Here is a 23,510-nt window from a genome sequence, read left to right on the forward strand (position 1 = left end):
GACTGGAAAGTTCCATCTGTGGAATCGGAAAGAAGTAGAGAAATTGTGGATGCCTTTCAAGAAGCTCTGCTCAGACAAATGATGACGGAACCCACTAGGGAAAAAGCGATATTGGATCCAGTCCTCACAAATGGGGAGAGTATCTCTAATGTTCGAGTGGGTGCCCACCTGGGAAATAGCGATCATCCAACGGTTTGGTTTGATGTAAGAGCTAAAGTGGAGAGCGTCCGCACAAAACTTAAAGTGCTAGATTTCAAATGTACGGACTTTAATAAAATGGGAGAGCACCTGAAGAAAGAGCTGTTAGGATGGGAGAACATAAGAGAAGTGGAAAAACATTGGTCTAAGCTGAAAGGAGCAATAAAAATGGCTATAGACCTTTATGTGAAGAAAATAAATAAAAACAAAATAAAGGCGTTCCTAAAATATACAAAGACCCCAGAAGAGGAGTACAAAAATGACTACTGGGTAAAACTGAAAGAAGCCAAGAGAAAAATACATAAGAACAGTACCGGGCAGAGCTTTGGATTCTTGCCCAGAAACAGCTAAGAAAAACCCCAACAAATTTTTAGATTGAATCAGGTTGGGCAGACTGGATGGGCCATTTGGCCTTTATCTGCTATCATGTTTCTATCAGGAGTAAGTTTTGATAGGAAACACATTTAGGGCTCTATTCACCCAACATTTTTGGGGTTTCCGGCAGGCATATTTAAATTTTTCCAAACTGCATTTGTTTAATAAAATCTATCCACAAGATATCTGCAAAGTTTGTTGTATAGGTAAACCTGTGAAATTTGTTTTAAAGACAGCCCAGTGGATAGCTTTTATGGAGAAATTAGGTTCTTACCTGCTAATTTACTTTCTTTTAGCTTCTCTAGACCAGTAGAGGTTAATCTTTACAAATGGGTATATATCCAATCATGACCAGCAGGTGGAGACTGAAACAAAACTGTGGGACAGTATATACTATACTCCCTTCTCTATTTCCCTCAGTCTGCCGAATAGCCAAGCAGAACTAAGAACTGGAAAACAGAAAGAAAACAATACTCCGAACAGGAGTAACAATTAACATACCCAAGTGCTGTTGGAAAATGCAGAGGAGAAATACCCGAAGGAAAATGTCCCCACAGCTCGCCAGCTAAGCCAGCCGAGCCACAGCCGCTGTTCTTTAATTCTCCCCGGCCCTAGAAAAATACTAGAACCCGCAGCAAAAAACAAAAACTGCCCGCGAAAACAGCCCCAACAACAACAACAACAACAGACAGGGTGGGGACCTCTACTGGTCTGGAGAAGCTAAAAGAAAGTAAATTAGCAGGTAAGAACCTAATTTCTCCTTCTTTAGCACTCTCCAGACCAGTAGAGGTTAACTTTACGAATGGGACGTACCAAAGCAGTCCCTCTCACGGGCGGGACCCCCGAAGGGCCGATACCAGAACACGCTCACCGAACACCGCGTCCCGACGCACCTGAACATCTACCCGATAATGTCTAATAAATGAATGCAAGGAGGACCAAACCGCAGCCTTACAAATATCCACTGGAGGCACGAGCGACGACTCAGCCCAAGAAGCCGCCTGACCCCGAGTGGAATGAGCCTTGAGAAACTCCGGAACAGGCTTCTGACTCAGAAGATAAGTGGAAGCAATCGTCTCCTTGATCCAGCGCGCAATAGTAGCCTTAGAAGCGCCAGCCCCCCCGACGAGGACCCGCCAGAAGGACAAAGAGATGATCGGATTTCCGGAACTCCCGGGTCCGCTGCACATAAGAGCTGAGGACCCGACCGACATCCAACTTGCGCAGCTGCCGTTGCTCAGAAGAGCCCTCCCGACCACCCAAGACCGGGTGGACCACCGATTGATTGACATGAAAAGGAGAAACTACTTTCGGCAGAAAGGAAGGAACAGGCCGCAAGTCAACCCGCTCCCTAGAAAACTCCAAGAAGGGAGCCCTACAAGAGAAAGCCTGTAGCTCAGAAACACGCCTAGCAGAAGTAATGGCCACCAAAAAGACCGCCTTTAGAGTAAGGTCCTTCAAAGAACAGCCATCCAACGGCTCGAAAGGCGGGCGCACCAAAACCGAGAGAACCAGATTGAGATCCCAAGAGGGAACAGAGAGCCTTAGGGGAGGCCTGAGCAACTTGGCCGCCCGCAAAAAGCGAATCACATCAGGAATGGCCGACAAACGCTGACCTGTCACCAACCCTCGAAAAGCCGACAGGGCTGCAAGTTGAACCCGGAGAGAAGACCAAACCATCCTGGCCATCCTGCAAGAACTCTAGAATGTTAGGCAGGGAAGAGCGAAAAGAGACCACTCCCCGCGCCCGGCACCATCCCTCAAAAAGACGCCAAACCCGCACATAAGCCCGAGAGGTAGAAAGCCTCCGGGACCCCAAGAGTGTAGAGATCACCTTATCTGAATATCCCTTCTTACTAAGGCGACCCCTTTCAAGAGCCAAGCCGTAAGACAAAAGGGAAATGGGTTGAACATGGGAATGGGACCCTGCGTCAGAAGATCATCCAAGAGAGGCAGAGGAAGAGGATCCGCCACCAGATGCCTCACCAGATCCGCATACCACGGACGTCGAGGCCAATCCGGAGCCACCAGAACCACCAGCCCCGGATGGTGAAAAATGCGAAGAAGTACTCTGCCCACTAATGGCCAAGGAGGGAACACATACAACAGCCCCTCCGTCAGCCACGGTTGGACCAGAGCATCCAGACCCTCGGCCAGACCATCCCTGCGACGAGTGAAGAAGCGGGGCACTTTGGCGTTGCCACCCGTGGCCATCAGGTCCATCAGGGGCTGCCCCCAAGTCTGCACTATCAACTGAAACGCCACGGCGCCGAGACACCACTCTCCTGGATCCAGGAAGTGACGACTGAGGAAGTCCGCCTGAACATTTTCTACCCCGGCTATGTGAGAGGCCGAGAGGTCCAGAAGATGGGACTCCGCCCAAACCATGAGCCGAGCCGCCTCCTGCGCCACCTGAGTGCTCTTGGTGCCCCCCTGACGATTGACATAAGCCACCGCCGTGGCATTGTCCGACAGGACTCTGACCGACTTGCCCAACAAAAGGGAGTGGAAAGCTAACAGCGCCAGCCGGACCACTCTGGTCTCCAACACGTTGATCGACCAGGAGGCCTCCTCCGTGGACCAGGTGCCCTGAGCTGAGTGACCCAAACACTGAGCCCCCCCAACCGAGGAGACTCGCATCCGTAAGGAGCACCGTCCACTGCGGGAGATCCAGACCCACCCCCTGAACCAGGTGAGGGGTCCGGAGCCACCAGCGCAGACTGCAGCGCGCCATGCCTCGCAGGGGAACAGGAACATCTGAAGAGGACGCATGTGGGCCCGCGCCCACCTCACCACGTCCAGGGACGCCGCCATCGACCCCAAGACTTGGAGGAAATCTCGTGCCCGAGGACACCGGGACGCCAAAAGCAGGCGAATCTGAGATTGCAATTTGCTCACCCGGGCCTCTGGAAGGAAGACCTTCCCCAAGGAGGTGTCGAACAGAACCCCAAGGTACTCCAGACGCTGAGCCGGGACCAACCGACTCTTGGAAAGGTTGACCACCCAGCCCAGCAACCGGAGAAACTCCACCACCCGAGCCGTAACCCGGGAGCTCTCCTGCAACGACTTTGCCCGAATCAACCAGTCGTCCAGGTAGGGGTGTACCAGGATGCCCTCCGACCGCAAGGCTGCCGCGACGACCACCAACACCTTGGTGAACGTCCGGTGAGCCGTGGCCAAACCAAAGGGAAGCGCACAGAACTGATAGTGCCGACCCAAGATCGCAAAGCGAAGGAAGCGCTGGTGAGAGGCCCGAATGGGAACATGCAAGTAGGCCTCCGTCAGATCGAGAGAAGTGTGAAACTCCCCCGGCTGAACCGCCAGAATGACCGACCGCAGAGTTTCCATGCGGAAAGATGGAATCTTGAGAGCCCTGTTGACCCCTTTCAAATCCAGGATGGGCCGAAAGGTCCTCTCCTTCTTGGGCACCACAAAGTAAATGGAGTACCTGCCTGTGCCCCACTCCGGAGGGGGCACTGGAACAACTGCCTTGAGATCTAGCAAGCGCTGAAGGGTCTGGCGAAAAGCCTGCGTCTTCCAAGGAGTCTGACATGGAGAGGCGAGGAAAAGGTTCGGCAGAGAGCGGGCGAACTCCAGGGCATAACCGTCCCGCACCACCTCCAGGACCCACTGATCGGACGTGATCTCGGCCCATTTGGGGAAAAATTTGCGCAGCCGGGCCCCCACCAGTACCAAAGGGGGCGCCGGCAAGGAGTCATTGTGCAGGATGGGAAGCGGGGGAACCGGCGGAGGGATTCCCTGCCCACCGACGGGCCCCCCGAAAGGGCTGCATGCGCTGGAAGAACCGACCCCGTGAAAACCCTGGAGCCAGGAAAAAAGCAGCCCCACGCCCAGGGCGATACTTGCGAAACTCCCGCAAACGCCCCCGGGCAGCGCCACTCCGAGACGCAGGGCGGGCACGGTCCTCAGGCAGACGGGGCACCTTTGAGTCCGTCAGAGTCTGAATCAACTTATCCAATTCCTCCCCAAACAAAAAGGACCCCCGAAAGGGAAATTTAGTAAGCTTAGCTTTGGACGCAGCATCCGCCGCCCAAGCGCGCAGCCACAAAATACGCCGCGCAGCCACACCAAAGGCCATAGACTTAGCCGAGATCCGCACCAAGTCATACAGAGCATCTGAGAGGAACGAGGCAGCCATCTCAATCTTCGCCACCTCCTGATCCACCAGAGACCAGTCATCAGACTTCCGATCCAGGACACGCTCAGCCCACCGAAACACGGCGCGAGCGACCAGCCCCCCCCCCCAAATAGCCGCCTGGACCCCAAAGGCAGAGACCTAAAAATTTTGCTTAAGGATGTTCTCCAACTTGCGCTCCTCAGAGTCCCACAAGGCAGAACCGCCCTCAACAGGCACGGTATGCCGCTTAGAAATCGCCGAGACCACCGCGTCTACGACTGGCGATGCTAAAGTAGCCCGATCCCCCTCTGGGATGGGATACAAACGAGCCATACTGCGCGCCAAACGAAACGGCGCCTCCGGCGTTTTCCACTGTTCCAGTATAATATCCCGAATATCCTGATGCATAGGAAAAGAGCGGGAAACGGAACGGATCCCTCGTAGCAGAGGGTCCCCCACACGCGGAGTCTCCGGCGGCGCATCCTCAAAACACAACACCGAAGAAACCTGTTGAATCAGGTCCGGCAGCTCATCTCTCTGAAAAAGGCGCACCACTGACGCCTCTTCGCCGGAGGACGGGAAACCCGACAACCCGCCGCCAGCGGCCGTCCCCTCGAGAGGGTCCTGGAAATCCTTAGAAAGGTCCAGGTCCTCATCCAGACCGACACTCTCCTCCGACCATAAATCCTCATCCCACGACACCCGCGGACGCTTGGACAAGGGAGGAGGAAGAGGGGACGCTACAACAGACGAGAGAGGCAAAGCCGCAGGGAGCGCGGAGGAAACCCCACTCCCCGAAACCCCCTGAGCGCAACCGGGACCCCCAGCCGCCTGAAAATAGGCTCTGCACAAGGAAAAAAATAAATCAGGAGAAAAACCCCCCGAGGGTCCCAAGGGACTCCCTGCCAGAGCAGGGGACCCAGCAGAAACCTGCACCTGTTTTTCCAATACAGGGGGAAAGTCACCTGAGGTGGAAGACAAAATGGAGGGGCCAGACTGAGAAGATGACGACTTTCCCGCCAAAAATGCTCCCTCCATAGCCTGTAGCGGCTGAGAAGCCTGAACAGTCCCAGCCGCTAAAACAGACAAGTCGGCATCAGCTGTCAAAATATCAGCTGAGAGGGAATCCCCAACAACCCGACCGTCGGCGGCTCGGGGAATCCCTCCGTGGGCGGTTGGGGAAGACCGGGCTTCCCCACTGCTCCCAGCCGACTTGCGAGGCACCATCGGCAGGGAGCTCTGGGCGCCTGCAGCCGCTGCCGACGGAGCTCCTCCACCGCACCGGCCTGAACACCGCTTGCTCAGGCCGGCCGTGAGTGCCTCGCACCTGGAGCACAATGATCACTTTTTCCCTTTAGAAGTGCTCATTACTCCATACGCGACCTAGCTATAAAAAAGTGCCGGTTAGATGAAAAAATACAGTAAAATACAGTTTTCTTAAAGGGAAACAACCCTCCAGACCAGCACTACCTCAGGATTTTTTTTTTTTTTTACAGAACAGACTCTACAGGCTCTCGAAGCAATATGCCTTGCTTGATTTAGGGGGCAAGGCTTACTGCTGAGGCTCCTCTAAAAAAATGTGGGGAGGTGGAGGAAGTGGGGGGAGGGACCCCACTCGAGACCCGCCGGGTTCGACACCCCCGAGGTCGGACGAACCCTCAAACAGGGTCCGCCCAAGCTCCGTCCGGCCAAAAACAGGGACTATAAACCCCCTAAACAAATTCCAACAGCCCTACCAAGGGAGATGGGTACAGATCACATCAACACCTGCTGGAGACTGAAAGAAGACTGAGGGAAATAGAGAAGGGAGTATAGTATATACTGTCCCACAGTTTTGTTTCAGTCTCCACCTGCTGGTCATGATTGGATATATACCCATTCGTAAAGATTAACCTCTACTGGTCTGGAGAGTGCTAAAGAATAAACATTTACAGTTTGGCAAAATTTAAATATGCCTGCCGGAAACCAAAAAATGTTGGGTAAATAGAGCCCTTAATTACTCCTGATGCAGGCCAATGGGCTGAAATACGTTTGTGCTGAGTCTTTAGAGATAATAACCTCTAGAAAGTACTTGATACATCTCTTTTTGCTAGGCAGGAGACAGTCCCAGAAGGAGGGTTCAGCACTGGGTAGATTAAGCATTGCTATAATTTAAAAGAGCACATTCATGTTTGTTACCTGGTCAGTGTCTGGAAAGTAGAAGAATTTCCATCTTTAGCGGCATTTACCAGCTCTGGTACTGCAATCCCTGAAATCTCTTCTACTGCTTTCAAAACATCATGTGTGTACTCCAGGTAGATGCTTCAACCAAACATAAAAAAGTCAAACTTACAAATGTGTTTAGAAAACATGGCAGCTTCTTATCACTGTGAACACTATACGCACTTTTACCTGACTGTGGTAGGGGGAGGTGTACAATATTCAGAATGCATTTACCCATCTAAAAAGCTTTCAATATTGCTCCCTTGATTCTCGCATTTTTAACCTTGTTTCATACTCCATCCTTCCTCACAAAAAAATAGTATGCTCAAGTGATTGATGAAATCTGGAAGAATTGCTATGTTCTCTATTTATTTAGGGCAGAGCAAGATTCCACTGTGACTCTATACAGGGCTCAGGGAAGAATTATCCATGGCAGAGAGGAGAAGCAGAACACCAGGGACTAAGATATTTGTGGATGATCTGAAACTCTATAGCAGAGTCTCTCAAACTTTCTCGAGCCGAGGCACACTAAAGGTAGTGGCCACAGCTTGAGGCACCCAGATGTGCGCGGATGTCGCCGTGATGACATCACGCCTATGCGTGACATCATCATGTCGACATCCACGTATGTGCAGAGGCCCTCCAGATGGGCCCTGAGATGCCAGTAGAGGGTGCCAGCAGGAAAGAAGGCTGGAGAGAAGCTGGCGCCGGCTGATTGCCTACAGCAGTGTTTCTCAACTACTTCAAGCTAAGTCCCCCCTAAGTCTAACAAATATCAACTGAGTACCCCAACCATTGACTTCCCTAGGCCCACCCAAGCTCTACCCCAGATCCCAGCCCTTTTACTAATTGTAATGCAATTTTTTCCCATTCATTTTTCATATACACACAATATACACAAACCTGACACATTTCAATCACTATATTGAAAATAAAATCATTTTATCTACCGGTGATCATCTGCAGGCTGCTATAATTAGGTTTAAAGGTGAGACCGGGAGGCCAGGGGGGAAGCTAGAGAACGCTAGAGAGAAGGGGGAAACATGCAGACCTTCGGCGAATCGGGCAGCGCTGGCGCCGTACTGCGTAGGGAAAGCAGCTGGCAGGCGCCTCTCTTCCTCCTCAGTGTGCTGCGGTACACTGAGGAATCTCAGGAGGCACACAGTTTGAGATACACTGCTCTATAGTGACCAGCAATTAGCGGAACAACTTTTCAGGTGACTTCTGGGCTTTTTAAAATGTGCTAAGGGGAAAAGTTGAGCAAAGCTGAAAAACATCTCTCTAACGAAGGTGTATATAAATATCTAGGAACAGAGGAAGGAACAACTATCAAGCAGCAATCATACAGAAAAAAATAATATTTTAGAGTCCATCATCACAGAATCAAACTAAGACTTCCTATACTCTCATATAGACCTTGAAAAACTAAATATATAAACAAGAAAACTCTTACATGCCCACAAAGTCATCTATAAGAATCAGTGTATGCCTAAATTGTACATTCCTAGATCAGGAGGAGGGATGGATCTCATAGAAATAGATTACACTTATCGAGCTTCTATCTAGAGAATGACACGGGGAGCGATCCCCGCAGCGAACCGCTGCGTGGCTGCAGTTTGGCTGCGGGTTATGGTGACCTCATTAGCAAATCGCCGCAGACGCGGGGACAAATCCTTTCACTGACCGCAAAAACGGTGAATAGATTTGTCCCCGCAGGCCAATGTCCCCCCCTCTAGGAACCGCAATTTACCTGTGTTTTCACCGTGCTCCTCATTTGTCAGATCAACCCTTCCTGACAATAGAACCCGCCCCCCCCCCCCCCGACGATCGCCCTCACTGGTAGGAGGGTGCCCAACCCCTCCTGCCGGCACCCCCAACGGCCCCCTATATCGCCAATAGGAGGGTGCCCAACCCCTCCTGCCGGTCCCTCCCCCAACAAACCCCGCCATCCCGAAACACCACCCTTAGTCTTACTTTCCAAGTTGGACCGGACAGCTCCTCGCTCGTCTGGCCAGCAGGCCTGCCTCCGTCCAAATGAGGCGGGCCCGCCCCTCCCCTCCCCTGCCTAACCCACAGGATCCTAGGGCCTGATTGGCCCAAGCACCTAAGGCCCCTCCTATAGCGGGAGTGGCTTTAGGTGCCTAGACTAATCAGGCCCTAGGATCCTGTGGGTTGGGCAGGGTAGGGGCGGGCCCGCCTCATTTGGACGGAGGCAAGCCTGCTGGCCATACGTGTGAGGAGCCGTCCGGTCCAACTTGGAAAGTAAGACTAAGGGGGTTCCGGGGTGGGAGGGTTCGTTGGGGGGGGGTCCAGCAGGAGGGGTTGGGTACCCTCCTGCCGGCGATCTTAGGGGAGGCCATTGGGAGGACCGGCAGGAGGGGTTGGGTACCCTTCTGCTGCGATTGTCGGGAGGGCCGTTGGGGGGGTCTACAGGAGGGGTTGGGTGCCCTCCTGCCGTGATCGCTGGGGGGAGGGGAGACTTGCAGCCGTAGCCGCGGTCACTATGCTAATCACGGCAGGGAGATCTTTGCCGCGATTAGGTACAGTGGCCGCGTCTACTTACCATATAGGCTAACATTGTAAGCATTTAAAGTACATGTCGTGTTTGTTTTTGCATTGCTAGCCCCAGGGGTGGTGGAAGATTAGTGATTGAAAAACTGTATGAAAAATAACTATTTTAAATTTAGTGATCAAAATGTGTCAGTTTTGAGAATTTATATTAATTAATTTTTTCTCTGCGTGTTTTGTTTTTGTATAGTTATTAACTAATATTTAACTAAGTTTTAAAGTTTTAAAGAATGTTTCCTTTATACGTAAATAAAGAAAAGTGAATGGGATTGCAGTGGCGGTGACGGGGCGGTGAATGGGGTGGCAGTGGCGGTGACGGGGCGGTGAAGAGGATGGTGAGACGGGGACGGGGCGGTGACGGGGATGGTGAGACGGGGACGGGGCGGTGACGGGGATGGTGAGACGGGGACGGGGCGGTGACGGGGACCAATTTTTTCACCGTGTCATTCTCTACTTCTATCTTACACCTCCAGGCTTACCTAATGCCATCATCAGACCCCCAAATGCACAAAAGTTGCTGAAATAGGAAAGAAAACTTAAGGAATCCAGTTCCTTCACCAAAGTTGGACAAGCATTCCAAAGGGTAAAAGGCATGGCTGAAAATCCATCAAATACGAAAAGGGAAGGAAGCAACAGAATTTGCAAAAGAAGAGAAAAACTCTTCAAGGAACTGCACTCGACCCCCTGATTAACATAAGGTGAGACCACCAGGCTACACCAAACAACTGAGTGAATACAGAGAGGGCTCCAGGGACTAACTGAAAGATTATCAAAGGTATAAACCTAATCTTCCATTCTGTTACGTCCCTTCCGGATTCCATTACCAAAGCCATGGTAGCTAGGGAAGGACAGAAGAGCTTGCCCACAAAACCGAGGTCCCAAAAAACGCCACCACATCAATTCGGTAAAAGTATGAAGAGAGCAAACGGGGGGGGCGGAGCTTGACAAGATGGCTTTTTACTTAACCAGAAATGGTTAAAAGAAAGTCTAAGCACCCGGGATTGCTGGGCGAGCGATTACCTACAGTCGGCCCGATGGACGAATTTGTGCAGCACAGCCATGGGACGTAGCAGTATTCGGAGGGTAATACCTCAGCTGGAGGGGAAGTACTGGCTGAGGCGTCTCTCCCTTCCTTTGAGGGTGTCAGTCTCTCTCCGGAAGAAAAGAGCCCTCCGGTTCGACCTAATGTGGCGAAAGCGGAAGCTGGGGTAGCGGCAGAGGAGCAGCCGATGTCGAGCCGTAATCAGGACGCCTTCCTGCTTGCCCGGCAGGGCGAAGTTCCTGGAGCTAAGTGGAAGCAGGGAGAGAGTGCAGTTCCATCTGAGCAGCCGCGAGGAGAAGAGGACCGGATAAAAGTTGTTACAGGAATATCTGCAGCAAACGCAAGTACTTTGGTTTTAACAGGGGCAACCAGAACTGAGTTTTTGCCCTTACCTAAACCTAAAGTTTTCAATATGGAAACAATTTGGGAGGCTATTTCTAACCTCCAGATGGTTTTGGGAAACCAGATTCAGCATCTCTCCCAAAATTGTTCTGCGATACTTTCAGAAAATTTGGATTTGAAGAATAGAATTTCGGTATTGGAAAAGAAATTAAATGATTGTGACACCAGAGTAAAAACAGTGGAAGCGCAAGCACTAACTTGGGTAAAAGATAGTGCAAATTTACATTTCAAACAAGAAATGGTGGAAAACTCCATTAGGAGAAGCAATTTGCGGATTATCAATTTTCCAAAATTATTTTCCATACCAACAAAAGATATGTTTAAGCGTTACCTAAGTGAAGTATTGAAAGTACTTGATTCCTCACAAATATATTATTTACCTGTGAGACTTAGGTCTCAAAGTTCTAATCAGCAGAATTTATCTGCAGATAGTTTGAATTTAACCGATTTCCTAGAGAGGTCGGAAACTGAGACTCAGGTTCCAGCCACATTATTAGTACAGTTTGCTATTGATTCAGATAGGGAATAGATGTTAAAATTATTCTTCAAATATAAAGATGTTCCCTTTTTGTCAAATATTATAAGAATGTATCCAAATGTTTCTCGTTCGACACAGAGGAGAAGGAAACAATTTCTCATACTGAGACCTAAGGTGGTTCAGTTGGGGGTGACCTTTGTTCTGAGGTACCCCTGTAATGATTTATAAAGAGAATAGATATATTTTTTTTTAACCACAGCAGCTATCTAAATTTATTGCTTCTCAGGCTAGTAAGTAATAATTAATTTTGATTCTCAATCCGTTTTGATAAGGGAACGTTCTATGGCAGTCGAGCCTCCATTTGATTTTCCTGATTATATAATATGTTTGTTAAATTTCAGCAAATGCAGCACTGTCTCCAGTGATTGTGGACTAACTATATTGTGTATTTAAGAATTTTCCTTGAAATATTTGGAATTAATGATAATTTTTAATTTCACGATATTTTTTCTTGTATTTTGATTTTGATTGTCAAAATTATAAAACGAATAAAGAAATAAAAATATGAAAAAAAAGTATGAAGAGAGGACCAAGTAGCTGCTATGCAAATTTCATCACGATGAATCGCGCAAGATTCCGCCCACAATGCAGCCACACTTCTCGTCAAGAGTGCTATAAGCAAAATTGGTGACTGTGTGCCACGGGCTATGTAAGTCGCAGAAATGGACCTTTGAATCCCTCGAGCGATCGAGGACTTGGACGCTGGCCTACCTCAGTGAGGCGCAGCAGTGAGAACATAAAAGTGATCAGACAGCCCTGAACTCAATTTATCCTTTCCAAATAAGGGAGCAAGAACCTCCAGACATCTAATTTGTGGAAGATCTGATCCTCATGCTCCGAACCTATCGTATGAAACAACAAGAGGCAACTACATAAGTACAGAGAAAATACAAAACCCAAGGATAAGCAATTGATATTGGCAGCCCTACGGACAAGCTGGTTAACAGCAAGCATTGAACAAACTGGTGCAACAGAAATCTGCAGGTTCTATTACTCAGCTTGTGGCTGGCTGCAAAGTATTGATGGAGCATAGGAAACAGAGAGTGGGGGTAAATGAACAATACTCGGACTGGAGGAGCGTCACCAGTGGGGTGCCGCAGGGCTCGGTGCTTGGACCCATGCTCTTCAACATCTTTATAAATGATCTGGACATAGGCACGACAAGGGAGGTGATTAAATTTGCAGACGATACGAAGTTTTTCAGAGTAGTGAAGACACAGGGGGATTGCGAAGATCTGCAACGTGACATAATCATGCTTGAGGAATGGGCATCAACATGGCAGATGAGGTTCAATGTGGATAAGTGTAAAATGAGGCATGTAGGTAACAAAAATCTCATGCACGAATACAGGATGTCTGGGCGGTACTTGGACAGACCTCTCAGGAAAGAGACTTAGGAATTATGATCGACAAGTCAATGAAGCCGTCCACGCAATGTACGGCGGCGGCAATAAGGGTGAACAGAATACTAGGAATGATAAAGAAGGGGATCAAGAACAGATTGGAGAAGGTTATCATGCCACTGTATCGGGCCATGGTACGCCCTCACCTGGAATACTGCGTCCAGCACTGGTCGCTGTACATGAAGAAGGACATGGTACTACTCGAAAGGGTCCAGAGAAGAGCGACTAAAATGGTTAAGGGGCTGGTGGAGTTGCCATACAGTGAGAGATTGAAGAAACTGGGCCTCTTCTCCCTTGAAAAGAGGAGACTGAGAGGGGACATGATCGAAACGTTCAAGATAATGAAGGGAATAGACTTAGTAGATAAAGACAGGTTGTTCACCCTCTCCAAGGTAGAGAGAACGAGAGGGCACTCTCTAAAGTTAAAAGGGGACAGATTCCATACAAACGTAAGGAAGTTCTTCTTCACCCAGAGAGTGGTAGAAAACTGGAATGCTCTTCCGGAGGCTGTTATAGGGGAAAACACCCTTCAGGGATTCAAGACAAATTTAGATGAGTTCCTGCTGAACCAGAACGTACGCAGGTAGGGCTAGTCTCAGTTATGGCACTGGTCTTTTACCAGAGGGCCGCCGCATGAGTGGTCTGCTGGGCATGATGGACCACTGGTCTGACCCAGTAGCAGCAATTCTTATGTTCTTATGGCAGAAAGGCACAAGGTGGCATGTCCCATCCATTGGAAACTTTCTTAAGCATTACCAAGTCAGTATACTGGAAAAGCCTAAGATAATTGTGGAAAAGAAAGATACTATAATCACCTGGGACATCCAATCCCAAATGATAAGCAAACTGGAAATCCGTAGTGGTAAAAGAGAAAAAATGTCACAGAACGGCATTGGCATTGGACCCAAGCAATTACTCAGTGAATCACATGGAGATAGGGAAGATCCTCAAGTCCCACTACTTCTCTTGAAACCTAAAGCCAAATCAGATTTTGAAAGAGAAATTATGTACATACCCTTTTCCAGTAGATAGGTGAGACATTCTAGCACAAGGGTGGGCAACTCCGGTCCTCGAGGGCCAGAATCCAGTTGGGTTGAAAACAGTGCATGTAACATAACATAACATAGTGCTTATTGACCGCGTAACCAGAAGTTCAATGCGGTTTACAAAAAGTTATAAAAGTAAACAAGTTACATGAAATAAGATGATTCGGAGAGAGCGTGAACTCGCAGGCCTTGAGCATGCGCAGATGCTCAAGGCCCAGCAAAGAAGAGGAGGCAGATCTTCGGGTACCGGCACCAACGCACAGGACATGCCGGTGTCGGTGGCCAGATGGAATTAAGAAGCATGTTCGGGTGGGTCTGGGGGATTTCAGATCGCGGCGGGGGGTGCCGGATCGCGGGGGGGAGGATGCCAGATCGCGGGGGGCACCGCTCACAAATCGAGGCAAGCTCGGTTTCCGAGGTGCCGATTTTGCGAATGTTTTGCTCGTCTTGCAAAACACTCACAAACCGGTGCGCTCGTAAACCGAGGTACCATTGTATACAAATTTTTTCCAGCCCACAATGGTTGACAGGCAAACAAGAAACAGCTTGGATAAGAATAAACAGATTGAAAACTGTAAGCAGGTGCAGTAAATACTAGGCGGGAGTCCAGAACGTCTCACCTATCTACTGGCAAAGAGCCTACTAGGGTAAGTACATAATCTAGATATTCTAGATAGTAGGGTCGTACAAAAACAGCCCCCCCCAAAAAATAAAAAAACTAGGGTGGGCTTGCTGCGCCGACCCGTAAGACTGAGGACCCACATCCACGCTGTAGAATTTGGCAAACGTGTAACGAGAAGACCATGCTTCCAGCCTACAAATCTCCACAAGAGAGACAGCTCTAGCTGCAGCCCACAAAGAAGCCACGCATCTGGCAGAATGCGCCTTGACTGAAACAGGAGTCTGAGTCCCCGCAAGAATGTGAGCTGACGAAAAGGCCCTATGGAGCTATTTGGAAATTGTGGCAGAAGCGGCAAGGTGGAACGAGCCAGTCAGTTGTAATTCTCTGTATTGTGGAGGCTGGACTGCTCCTGGAAGCTTCCGCTATATTACTATCAGAGTCTGTGTTTGTGTGAATTTCTCTCTTGACCTTTATTTATTTACTCATTCATTCAATTTTCTGTACCGTTCTGCCAGAGGAGCTCAGAACGGTTTACATGAATTTATTCAGACACTCAAGCAGATGGGAATCAAGGACCAAGCAGGGTATTCTAGACAACCCGAACCAAGTGCCATCCCAGTCTTGTCCACCTGCAGCTGTGTCTTGTGGGTTTCTGTACTTTTCCTGCATAAGATTTCATTATCTCACTATAAAGAGTCAAACAGCTAATACACATGTATTTTTCTTTGTGCAGGCGACCTTCTTACCAAAGGAGACTCTGTAGCGTATCATTGTAGCGATTGCCCTTCTCTCTTTCCCCCATGGGCTGGATCCACTTCTGGCAAAGGAACCCTTTTGCTAATGAAGCTACCAAATAGAAGAGATAACGGAAGAATGAATACATTACTTTTGCCTGCCTGTTCTTTGGTGAGATGGTATGTGTGATAGAAACTTGTACAGTTGCTGCATGTGCTCTACTGATATATGCTTGTAGAAGCGTTGTTTTTGGGGGGATATAAATGTGAGACTGAAGCTTGCTCTATGAAGTACATCAAAGGGCTCTGCATATCCGTGTTGCTGACTTAGTACCTTTCATCAACAATAATTACACTGGAAAATAAAATGTAAAAAAAATAAAAAATTAAGGCATGGCACCTATCTTTCCTCTGTACTCCTGGACAGAAGACTTCTCTGCTATAACCAGCAATAGCTGGGTGAGGCCAAGAGCTGAAGTGCAACGTGGGGCACTACTGCAGAAATTCAGCAGGTAATGGAAACTCTGGCTGCAAGAATAGAAAACAAAATCTTTAGATTAAGACAATTAAAAACAATTAATCTGACTTAAGACAGAATAGTTTTATGCTAATTGTCCAGGCTATTCTCTTCCCATATTTAGACTACTGCAACTTCTCCAGAACACAGCAGCTAGACTAATCTTTCAATTAAGTCACTTTGAAAGGGCAAGCCCACTATTGAAAGAGCTACTTTGGCTGTCAATAAAAGCAGTAATTGCCAATATATAATATATTGCCCCAAAAAATAACTCAGACTAAAACAGTTAGGGCTCTTCAGCTTGAAAAAGAGACAGCTGAGGGGAGATAGGATTGAAGTCTACAAAATCCAGAGTGGAGTAGAATGGATACAAATGGATCGATTTTTCACTCTGTCAAAAATTACAAAGACTAGGGGACAGTCGAAGTTACAGGGAAATACTTTTAAAACCAATAGGAGGAAATATTTTTCACTCACTCTTCTTTTTCACTGGCGGATTATTTTAAAGACGACAGATTTTCAATCAGAGGTTTCATGTTTTGCTGTGTTCCAATGTTCAACTAGAGGAGCTGGTATGTTTTCTTTCATAAACATGTTAAGAATATACTTACCTGACCAATTCATCTATGGTTAGCTCCGAGTCATCCACTTTCAACCGGTCAGCTAGGACTCCCAACGCTGACTTCAGCAACTTACGGTTCTCATGCTGACCAAACCCATTCCTAAACAAGAGAACAAAGGTCCAACTCTGAATTTAGTACCTGAGGACTTTTAACCACCACATGTAATAGTAGATGGCAGGAAAAGACTACCAATAATAAATCTTGACTGCCCTTCATTAGGCTCTAACCTCCTAGAAGATTCTAGTTTGGGTTTAGACCTAGTACATTTTCAGCCACAGTAACTTAAACAGTGAGCAACCTCCCAAATCCCCAAGGTCTATTTAGCAAGGAACACACAATAAATAACATTTTATTTAGACAAAATATTTTAATATGTGGTTCTGATGTTTCCTATACTTTGGCATTTGCATACCAGTTCTGCTGATTACATTTACCAAGCCTCTAAACGTTTGAGAATATCTATCAAGCGATAGACACTGTCTTCTGGTAACAGCACCAAATGTTTCTATCATTTCACTGCTGTCTAAGTGGCTGTTGATGGGTGTGGAGAACAGTTGCTTACAGAGGCTGCTACATACCGTGTATCCCCAAAAATAAGCCCTTGTCCCGGGATTCGCTGGCAACCCGCCCCCACCCCCACCGCGCAGCCGAACCCCTGCTGATCCTCCATCCTTCCCTCCCCATCGACCGCGATGACGGAAGATAAGGGCCATAGCCCATCAGTGGGCAGACCTGATGGGCTTTGGCCCTTATCTGCCGTCATCTTCTATGTTTCTACCTTCAACCGAAGCAGCGTCAGGCTGGCAGCACTCTAAACAGGCTGCTTGGCCTTATCCGTCGGGGATTTCACTCTGCCGCATTACTGATGATTTTTAAATCTTTAAGCACTGCTGTTCAGCCTTTCGTGCCGGCAAGGGAATGGAGTTTATTATTATAGATATATTTTGGGAGGGATATTATTTTCTTTTTTTTGTGTGTTTGGGTTGGCACAATGATAGTTTGTTTGTTTTTTTGGTGTAGTCTTTAATTCTGTCTGTCCTCGACTATTGTAACATTGTCTATCTTGAATCATTTAAGAAAAACTTACAACGTATTCGACTAGTACAAAATATAGCAGTGCATTTAATTTTTGGCCTAAAGAAATACGATCATATCGGCCCATTTTATCAGCAATTATATTGGTTGCCCTTTGAGGCACGTATTCTCTTTAAATTTGGTTTGGCTCCAGGATATCTAACCTCTCAATTTCATTTTTATACCTCATTAAAAAACATTCATAATAAGTTAATGTTTATGTATCCTTCAGTCAAGAACTGTCATTACAAGAAATTTTTGAATAGGATATTTGCTTTTCAGCTAGGCAAACTGAACTCTTGGTTAAGCCTGCTTATTTGTCAAATAGATTTTTATAACGTTTTCAGAAAATTTTTTAAAAACACGTTTGATAAGTTTGTCAAATAATTATATAATTTTCTTTTTATCATCTTCTTTTATTCTTTTACCTGATGTATTTTTCACTAATTGTACAGTTTTTTGTTCTTAACCGCCTGGAACGTCATGGTTGGGTGGTATACAAGAATAAATTTATTATCTGTTTGGGCTCTAGTGCATAAGCTGGGTGCAGGATGACGTTTTGCTGGGAATGGCCACATTTTGTATCAAGAGATATCATTGTATCAAGAGATATCATTGTATCAAGAGATATCATTGGCAGATGTGAAGTAGACCATTGTAGGGTCTTTACTATAAATTTACTCATTGTCATACGTCTGAGTGTCCCACAAATATGCTGTGTATTTATTTATTGACTGCTGGGGCAGGTTAGAGTGTTTTCTTTATTGTGGTATGTTAACTGGGGTGGTGTTGTTTGACTATAAGGGTATTTTGGAGAAGATTTTAAACAATGGGTTAATACATTTTACTAAGGTTATAGATGTTATGTTTGTCTTTCACAGTTCAGCAACTGTTCTATCAACCCCCGATGAAGGCTGGTTTGGACAAAGTAGAGCATCAGCTATTTGTTGAAATACTTAGCAATGTTGGTACTGGCAAAAGGCCAGCTAAGATAAGTGTGGCTGTTTCTTCTATTTGATAGAGTAGATACAAACAATTTTCTCTTTATGTTTTTCAATTTTTTTCCCTTTTTGAAATATGGTGTTGCCTTAGGGAATGAAAATAAAATAAATTTCAACCATTTTAATCCTAGCTAGAGACTAATAAAGTTTATATTTAAGGGTGGGATGGAGGTTCGACATAAATGACCAATTCAGGATAAGGACCTGAAATAACATATTTGTTATAAGAGGTTCTATGTACTGAGCTTGTAGCCTTGATATGATACTTCAACCTCCTTCTTAATATATTCCTTGGAAGAAATTTGGGCATAAGCTGGGGGGTTGTGTGAACAGCTCGAGTAATTTGTTAGCTATATCAGTGTTCTCCCCAGGGCCTTTCAGCCGGGCACTACACCCGGCTAATTTAGATGATTGCCCGGCTATCATCTATTGCAAATCCTGCTGCTGCTGCCGCCGCCGCTCAACATAAAAAAACAAACAAAAAACACCTCTCACCAGCTTGGAGACGTGAACGCAGTGATTTGTATTTATTTCACAGGCAGCTGCCTTAGCCTGTAGCGAACTCATGCTTCGGGGCTCTAAGGTGTGCGCACCAGCTTACCTTCTCTTCCCTCCAAAACCGGAAGTTACGTCCTGGGGGGGAGGGAGAGAAGGAAGCCGGCATGCACACCTTAGAGCCCCGAAGCATGAGTTCGCTAAAGGCTAAGGCAGCTGCCTGTGAAATAAATACAAATCACTGCCGATTTATAAGCCTGGGGACAGCACATCAGAAGCTGATCTAAAGGGCACTTCTCAGGTTGCCTCCAGTTTTGCTCGGGAGGGTTACTGAGCTATTTTGCTGTTTCTTTAACCAGGCTCTGATTGGGTATGTTTCCCTGTCTCCAGAAAGCAGAATAATCCTGCTGCGTTGAGTGTAAACAACATCTCCCACAAAGCTGCTGGTAATGCCTCTGCTCGTCAGATCGTGTGGCTGCAGTGAGTCTGGGACTCCTCTGGGAGAAAAAAAAAAAGATGTCAAGTTCCCTTCAGTTCCGGCAAGCAGGGTGATCAAGACCACGTGGGGGGTTTTTGCCTCAGGAAAGTTTAGTTTTTGGTCTCTTGGATTGTTACTCGGTTTGTAACGTCATTTTATTCTTCAGAGGGAGCAGAATCCGAGTTGTGCCTCTGCCACTTGAATTACCTGGCAAAGGAAGGGGGTCAGTTGCTCTGATCTTTCCTAAGTCACAGCAAATGCCCATTGACCCTCAAAAGAGGCAGGACGACAAAGTCATTATTAATCAGTTGTATGCATCTATAGGTAGCAAAGAGAATTTTCTCACTGGGTTCCAGTGCTGTTTGCTATTTGAACAGCAGTGCTTAACGTGTGCAGCTCAGAAGAGAGGTGTTTTTTTTGTGAGTTTAGAAAAAAAAAATTCCTATCCCTTACAATACAGGAAAAAAAATCTTGGCAAATCATCAGATGAGAGCTGCTACTTGAAGCTCCTACGATGGTATGATTTTGAAGTGCAGGGATTTTCATGCTGTGCATTGTGCACAGAAGTTGGTATGAGTTAATGATCACGCAAACAGGGAAATGTGCACGGCTGCTGTTTCCAAGTCCTGCAAGAAGGTAGAGTTGTAGTTCTATGACAGAAATCGAGTTTTCTCTGGGCTATTTTCAAAACTTCAGGCCAATGAAAAGTTTGTGGATACTTTCTCTTTGATAACTGGTACACCACATCTATCATGAAACTAAAAGCACTGAGCACTTTCTCTTTGAAAAAGTCATCCAAGAAAATAAGTATTCCCATAGAATTAAACCTTTCTTTTCTGGAAACAGCATCTGGGTAAATAGCTTAAAAAATTGCTCTCAATGCATAGACTTTCCTAAGTTTGGGGACTGGGTAAAATAAGGATTGTCTGGATACCACAGACTTCGCACATCTTTGTGGCATGGGGTCTGCAGGGCATTTTAACACCCACAGACCTCACGGTTCCCGCTCACCCTTGAGGTAAGAAAATTTTTAAGGATGTGAGGTAGAGATCCGCGAGGTTCATGGGGCCTGCAAGATCCTCGTTTTACCCAATCCTCTAGGTTTGTGTGTTGTCACTATGCATGTAATGCTCAAAATACATATTTTTTGTGGTGTTTGGGGGGACACGAGTGACTAATTATACTTTTCTTGGGTCTCTTTTTGGTATCAAACAAAGTTGTTCCTTAAGGATCTTTTTCCTGTACATGTTCTTGCCCTAGATGGAAACACCAGGGATGGACTGTCATAGGAAAGGAAGGGCAGAGAGGGTGGACAGTGGATGCAAGGGTCAGAGAGAGGGTGGACAGTGGATGCAAGGGTCAGAGAGAGGGTGGATAGTAGATGGAAGGGGTAGAGAGTGAGAGGGCAGAGGCTGGGTGGAAGGGGCAAAGAGAGATGATAGATGTTGCATGGAAGGTAGTGAGGACAAACACTGAATAGAAAGAAGAGAGTGAAGAGAAGATGATTAAAGCAGAAACGACAAAAGGTAGAAAAAAATTTTTTTTGTTGCTTTACGTAGAATCAAGTAGTATTGTAACTATTGATTAAAGTTTTTTGGGACTAAACCCCTTTCCTCAGGTCAGGACAGGATACCATAACAGCTGTATACTGTACAGTCTTGAAGAAAGATTTGGCCTCTGAAAGCTAATTAAAAATGGATTAGTCCAATAAAATGGTATTTTCTTATTTCTCATTATTTGTTTTATTTCTATTTGTTAATTTGTAAAGTGGTGATTGTTATATATCAGTTTTTTCAAATTTACATCTACTGTCTTTATATTTTGCACAGTATTAGAGGACGTGTCACTGTTTCTGTGGTGTTGCATTGTATGCAGAGTCTGGTTTCTTGGTTCAGTTTAACCTTTGTCTACATATTTCTATTTTTAGTTTGTGATTATTCCATATTGGGCGAGGGTGTTTCTGTGTTCTGTGTGTATGAAAAGGACATGACTTTCTGTTAGCATCGACTGTACAGGATCAACTGACTGTGCAGGATCTGGCTTGTTTAGTTTTACAATGCGTGTGTTGGTTGGTGTTCTAGTGCTCACTGCTGTGTTTAAGATGCTGTCTTTTCCTAGGTGCACCCTTGTTGTGTGACTCATGGATTATTACTAAAAATATCTTTTTTAGATAGAGGAGGGTTTAAAAAAAATGATCAGCACTGGCTGTCATATATACTAGGTACGCCACAGGATTTAATGACCCTATTCTTACTTTACTGTTGACGTAGGCATTGTCCCACCACTACCACCACACACACACCCACTATAAGGTATTAAATTAAAGTTGTATTAACATCAAGCAGCTTTCAAATGACATTATAAGCAAATAAAAATATAATATTTTTAATACATTGCTAATTATTACCTGCATCTTTACCTAAACTGTTTTGCCCTAGCTCTCACTTTGATCTTTATCTTGTACTTTTTTATTTTGCTGTAGTGCAATCACACAGGTCTCCTTCAAGGCTCAGTAACACCTCTCCATAAATTATGTGGAAGAGGTCTGAAAGTGGGGATTGCATCCATTTCATATCCTCAGTGAGACCTCAGGAAGGAACCTAGTGATCAAAACATTATTAGAGGTGCTGTAGAGCCGTTTCTTGTATGACTGAATGAACTATATTTATCTTTTTTCAGTTGTTTAAATTCATGCAGAAATAAATGGCTAGATTGAACCCAATGACTTCATTAACGCATTTCCCTTTTTTTTAAACCTTTATACCATTTGAAAGAGGGCGCATATCTAATTATTCACTTCTTAAATTTAGTAAAAATATTCTAGCACAAGTGTCAAACCTTAAAAAAGGAAGTCATATTGAGCACTGGAAAACAATAATAATTAACTAATAAAACTAGAACACATTTAGGGCTCATTCTACAAAGGTACACTAGCGTTTTTAGCGCACGTAACGGATTAGCGTGCGCTACCTGAAAAACTACCACCTGCTCAAGAGGAGGCAGTAGCGGCTAGCACACAGGGCATTTTAGCGCACGCTATTCCGCGCGTTAAGGCCCTAACGCACCTTTGTAAAAGGAGCCCTTAATTTTCCCCACTACCAAATTTCCCCACCCTGCCCGGCTACTTTTTCATGCCACCCGGCTGGAAAAAATTTCTGGGGAGAACACTGGCTATATATTATATTGAGTGAATCTTAGGCTGTGACACTAGTGTGTATAACAATCTTTAAAAAAATGTTTCTAATCCCCCCCCCCCCCCAAAAAAAAAAAACCCCTCCTTTTTTGATGATGTTATTTCAGTGTGGGTTGGATATTCTGTGAAGTGATCTGGATGGTTTTCTTTTGATTAATACACAGCCCATAAGAACATAAGAACATAAGCAGTGCCTCCGCCGGGTCAGACCACAGGTCCATCCTGCCCAGCAGTCCGCTCCCGCGGCGGCCCAAACAGGTCACGACCTGTCTGTATCATCAGAAGGGGCTCCCTTGCCACCTTGGTTTCTCATTTAAGTCCTGTCTTCCTATCGAAGTCCTAACCCTCCGGTCTTGCACCTGCACGACCTGGTTTGGTTTCTATACTCATTACCTGGTTAGCTTTCTATACTTGTGTTACATCCCAGCTCCTCCCTCAGTATCCCATGATCCCTTAATCCTTCAGGAATCCGTCCAATCCATGTTTGAATCCCTGTACCGTACTCTGCCTGATCACTTCCTCCGGTAGCGCATTCCAAGTGTCCACGACCCTTTGGGTGAAAAAAAACTTCCTTGCGTTTGTTTTGAACCTATCTCCCCTCAGTTTCTCCGAATGCCCCCTCGTATTTGCTGTCCCCTTCAGTCTGAAGAATCTGTCCCTATCCACCCTCTCTATGCCCCTCATGATCTTGAAGGTCTCTATCATATCTCCCCTGAGCCTCCTTTTTTCCAGAGAGAAGAGCCCCAGCCTATCCAACCTCTCGGCGTATGGGCAGTGTTCCAGCCCTTTTACCATTTTCGTTGCTCTCCTTTGGACTCTCTCAAGTACCGCCATGTCCTTCTTGAGGTGCGGCGACCAATA

At 46.4% G+C, this 23,510-nt stretch overlaps 1 protein-coding gene across 4 annotated transcripts in view; it reads right to left on the bottom strand.

The window, feature by feature from the left end:
* The window catches only part of FANCD2 (FA complementation group D2), a 319,297-nt gene that overhangs the window by 61,126 nt on the left and 234,661 nt on the right, over nucleotides 1-23,510 (bottom strand). For all 4 annotated transcript variants that reach the window (XR_004537318.1, XM_033925761.1, XM_033925762.1 and 1 more), the window contains exons 32-35: nucleotides 16,397-16,507; nucleotides 15,669-15,796; nucleotides 15,281-15,380; nucleotides 6,890-7,012 (exon numbers count right to left, since the gene is read on the bottom strand). Coding sequence is in view for 3 of the 4 variants with exons in the window: in XM_033925761.1 (XP_033781652.1) it covers nucleotides 6,890-7,012; nucleotides 15,281-15,380; nucleotides 15,669-15,796; nucleotides 16,397-16,507 (462 nt within the window). In the remaining variant the exon portion in view is untranslated. The remainder of the gene's footprint in view (nucleotides 1-6,889; nucleotides 7,013-15,280; nucleotides 15,381-15,668; nucleotides 15,797-16,396; nucleotides 16,508-23,510) is intronic.

Source organism: Geotrypetes seraphini, chromosome 17 (assembly GCF_902459505.1).
Source record: "Geotrypetes seraphini chromosome 17, aGeoSer1.1, whole genome shotgun sequence".
In the NCBI taxonomy this organism is placed as follows: Eukaryota; Metazoa; Chordata; class Amphibia; order Gymnophiona; family Dermophiidae; genus Geotrypetes; species Geotrypetes seraphini.